At 46.1% G+C, this 2688-nt stretch overlaps 1 protein-coding gene across 1 annotated transcript; it reads right to left on the bottom strand.

Annotated features, from left to right (window-relative positions):
• Positions 1-417: 417 nt before the first annotated feature.
• Positions 418-1724, bottom strand: rxfp3.2b (relaxin family peptide receptor 3.2b). Its single transcript, XM_034702031.1, has one exon. The coding sequence runs from the start codon at positions 1642-1644 to the stop codon at positions 418-420; it is 1227 nt and encodes a 408-aa protein (XP_034557922.1). The 5' UTR covers positions 1645-1724.
• Positions 1725-2688: the final 964 nt, after the last annotated feature.

Below are 2688 nucleotides of genomic sequence, written 5' to 3'. Positions count from 1 at the left end.
GCTGATGCTGTGCCTAATTTAAATCAAGGTCTTAACTCAGGTCCTCTCAGTGGTGCAACAGTCTGAATCTAATTATCACTGACATTTTTCTAGAGAGCAGCTCTAAAGCATGTCAGAGGCTGAAAGCAATAGAGACAGTGTTCAGTGAGAAAAATTCATTGTAAAACAAGTCAACATATTTGCAGTAGAGTGAATCTTGGTTCGTGCAGTGAAAGTGGGGCAAATCCCTCTCTGTAGTCCATTATGATGTTGTTGTTTTCAAAGCCAAAAAGATATTTGAGATTCTGTGTGGACAGGGTGGAGGTGAATGCATTGTTAAGTTATAAATTCAGAGTATAGTTACACTTTATGAAGGTTTCTTTGGGATTGAGTCACTGTCTCCCTCTGCTCCTCTAGCACTTAAAGCATTCATCCAACTCAAACTTCAATCTGAACAAGCACCAGAACAGGTGGTGCCTCGGCCACTTTGGCCTTGCGGCGCAGCAGATGAGTCAGGTAGGACGGTGTGGCTTGAAGAAGAAGCTCCTTCAAACCTGCCCGGAACTCCTGTCGGATTAGGCAGTACAGCACAGGGTTGAGGCAGCTGTTGGTGTGAGCCAAACACACTGTCAGAGGAAAGGCATAGGCCTGTGCGTTGTAGAAAGCTTTGCTGAAGGGCACCAGGTCAAACTTTATGAACACCCCCCACAGTGTCAATGCCTGGTTGGGAAGCCAGCATAGGAAGAAGGACAGAACCACAATGGCGATAGATTTGGTCACTTTGGAGCGACGTCTGTGTCGGTTTTGCTCCACCTCCGGGCCCCCTGCACCTGTGATGCGTCTACTGAGGATAAAGCGCAGCAGCAGCAGGTAGCAGACAGATATTATGATCAGAGGAATAAGGAATCCCAGTAGGACTTTTTGCAGCTGGTAAAGTCCCAGAAGAAGTTGTGGATCCCATCTGCCTGAGTCTGGGAAGCGCACCAGGCAGAGCTCTTCATCTGACACCTGGACGCTGGTGGAGTAGATGGCATGAGGTAAAGTGGCCAGCAGAGACACAGCCCAGATCCCCAGGCTCGTCCATTTAGCTCTGGTAGCTGCTGCCCTCCTACTGTGCATCTTCAGTGCTGAGGAGATGGAGTAATAACGTGCCATGCTCATGGCTGTGAGGAAGAAGACACTAGCGTACATGTTCATGGTGGTGACAGAGCTGATGATTTTACACATCACACGTCCAAACGGCCAGCGGAAGTCTAGGGCTGTGTCCACCGCCCAGAAAGGTAACGTCAGCACAAACTGAAGGTCAGTGATAGCCAGTCCCATCACAAAGCAGTTAATAGATGACTGCTTCTGTCTATAACGTGAGTGTAGCAGATACAGAGCCAGAGAGTTTCCCACCAGCCCCAGTGCACAGACTATAGAGTAGACACATGCTATCATCACACGTACCACCAAGCTGGAGCTGTCCCCCTGAAATTCCATGATAGAGTCCCTGCTGAGCAGCTGTAACCAGCAGTGCAGCGACAGGTTGCTGGTAGGTCCCCCGCTGCAGTTTCCAGCATTGTCCTCAAGTAAAATATGCTGCTCACAAGGTTCTGGAGCTGAGGTTTGAACTTCAGTCTCATTCAGCTGCATGGCTGGACTATCCTGCTCACAGTGCACCATGCGCAGCAAAGTGAAAACAGTTATGTCACAAAAGAGAGAGAATAAAGTAAGTTATGACAGCATTTTTCCTCAATTCCTCATGCCAGATCATTTCCCACAGTACTAGAGATGCAATCATCTTCTCCTCCCTCCACGATTACTCACAGCTCTGCACGCCACGTCCGTTTATAGGTTCCACGTGAACGCGCGGAGCTCAGTCGCGCGGTCGACGCTGCCTTCCTCTCCAGCTTGATGATTGGACCAGGGCGAATGCACACTCTGATAGATGCAGACACATCAAAGTATCGTGGCATGTCCGTCTGCGGTGAAGATTAATTTATTTTGACACGACACCGGCTCCTTCGAGGTAATCGTGTTTGTGCTGCACCGGGTTTAAAAGGCTTTTGGGGACTTGGAGACAACGGTGCGCGTAAAATACGCAAAGGTATGCTGAGGACGCCCGTGTTGAATCTCATAACTATACATTAACATACCTGTATTTGAAGTTGACACTGTGCATCTGATGAGGATGTGGCAGGAGGAGGATCAAGGACACAGCAGGACGACACTACAGTTTACATAATTTCAAAAATGCATAAAGGAGCAGCCTCACAGGACGCTCACACTGCGTTCTGGCTAAGAACTAATGAGATAAAGTTACCCTAGGATACTTTTTTTTTTTCTCAAGCAACTAATATGCTCAACTTTTTATAATGAGCAAAGGAATAAGCCGCTAAGAATCTCTGTGACTGTTGGAAACAGGTTAAAAAGAAAACCTCTGCAAAATGAACTGGTTGAAATTAAGAGATTACGGCAAACAATAACAACAATCAGAATCAGAATCAGCTTTATTGGCCAGGTATGCTTGAACACACAAGGAATTTGACTTTGGTAAACTGTGCTCTCTTTGTACAAGGCATAAGAATAAGACCTACAAATAAAATATAATAAAAAATAACAATAACATCAGCTATAAATACAAAAGAACAACAAATAGGCATGACTAATATGTACCGGCTAAAATAATATGATAAAGTGCAGTGGTGAGTAGCAGTAATATGATAA

The sequence above is a fragment of the Notolabrus celidotus genome, chromosome 2 (assembly GCF_009762535.1).
Source record: "Notolabrus celidotus isolate fNotCel1 chromosome 2, fNotCel1.pri, whole genome shotgun sequence".
Taxonomy (NCBI): domain Eukaryota; kingdom Metazoa; phylum Chordata; class Actinopteri; order Labriformes; family Labridae; genus Notolabrus; species Notolabrus celidotus.
This window is presented reverse-complemented; position numbering and strand designations above follow the sequence as displayed.

Coding starts and splice junctions, on each gene's coding strand:
- rxfp3.2b (XM_034702031.1), bottom strand. CDS start 1,644: ATGGTGCACTGTGAGCAGGATAGTCCAGCCATGCAGCTGAATGAGACT.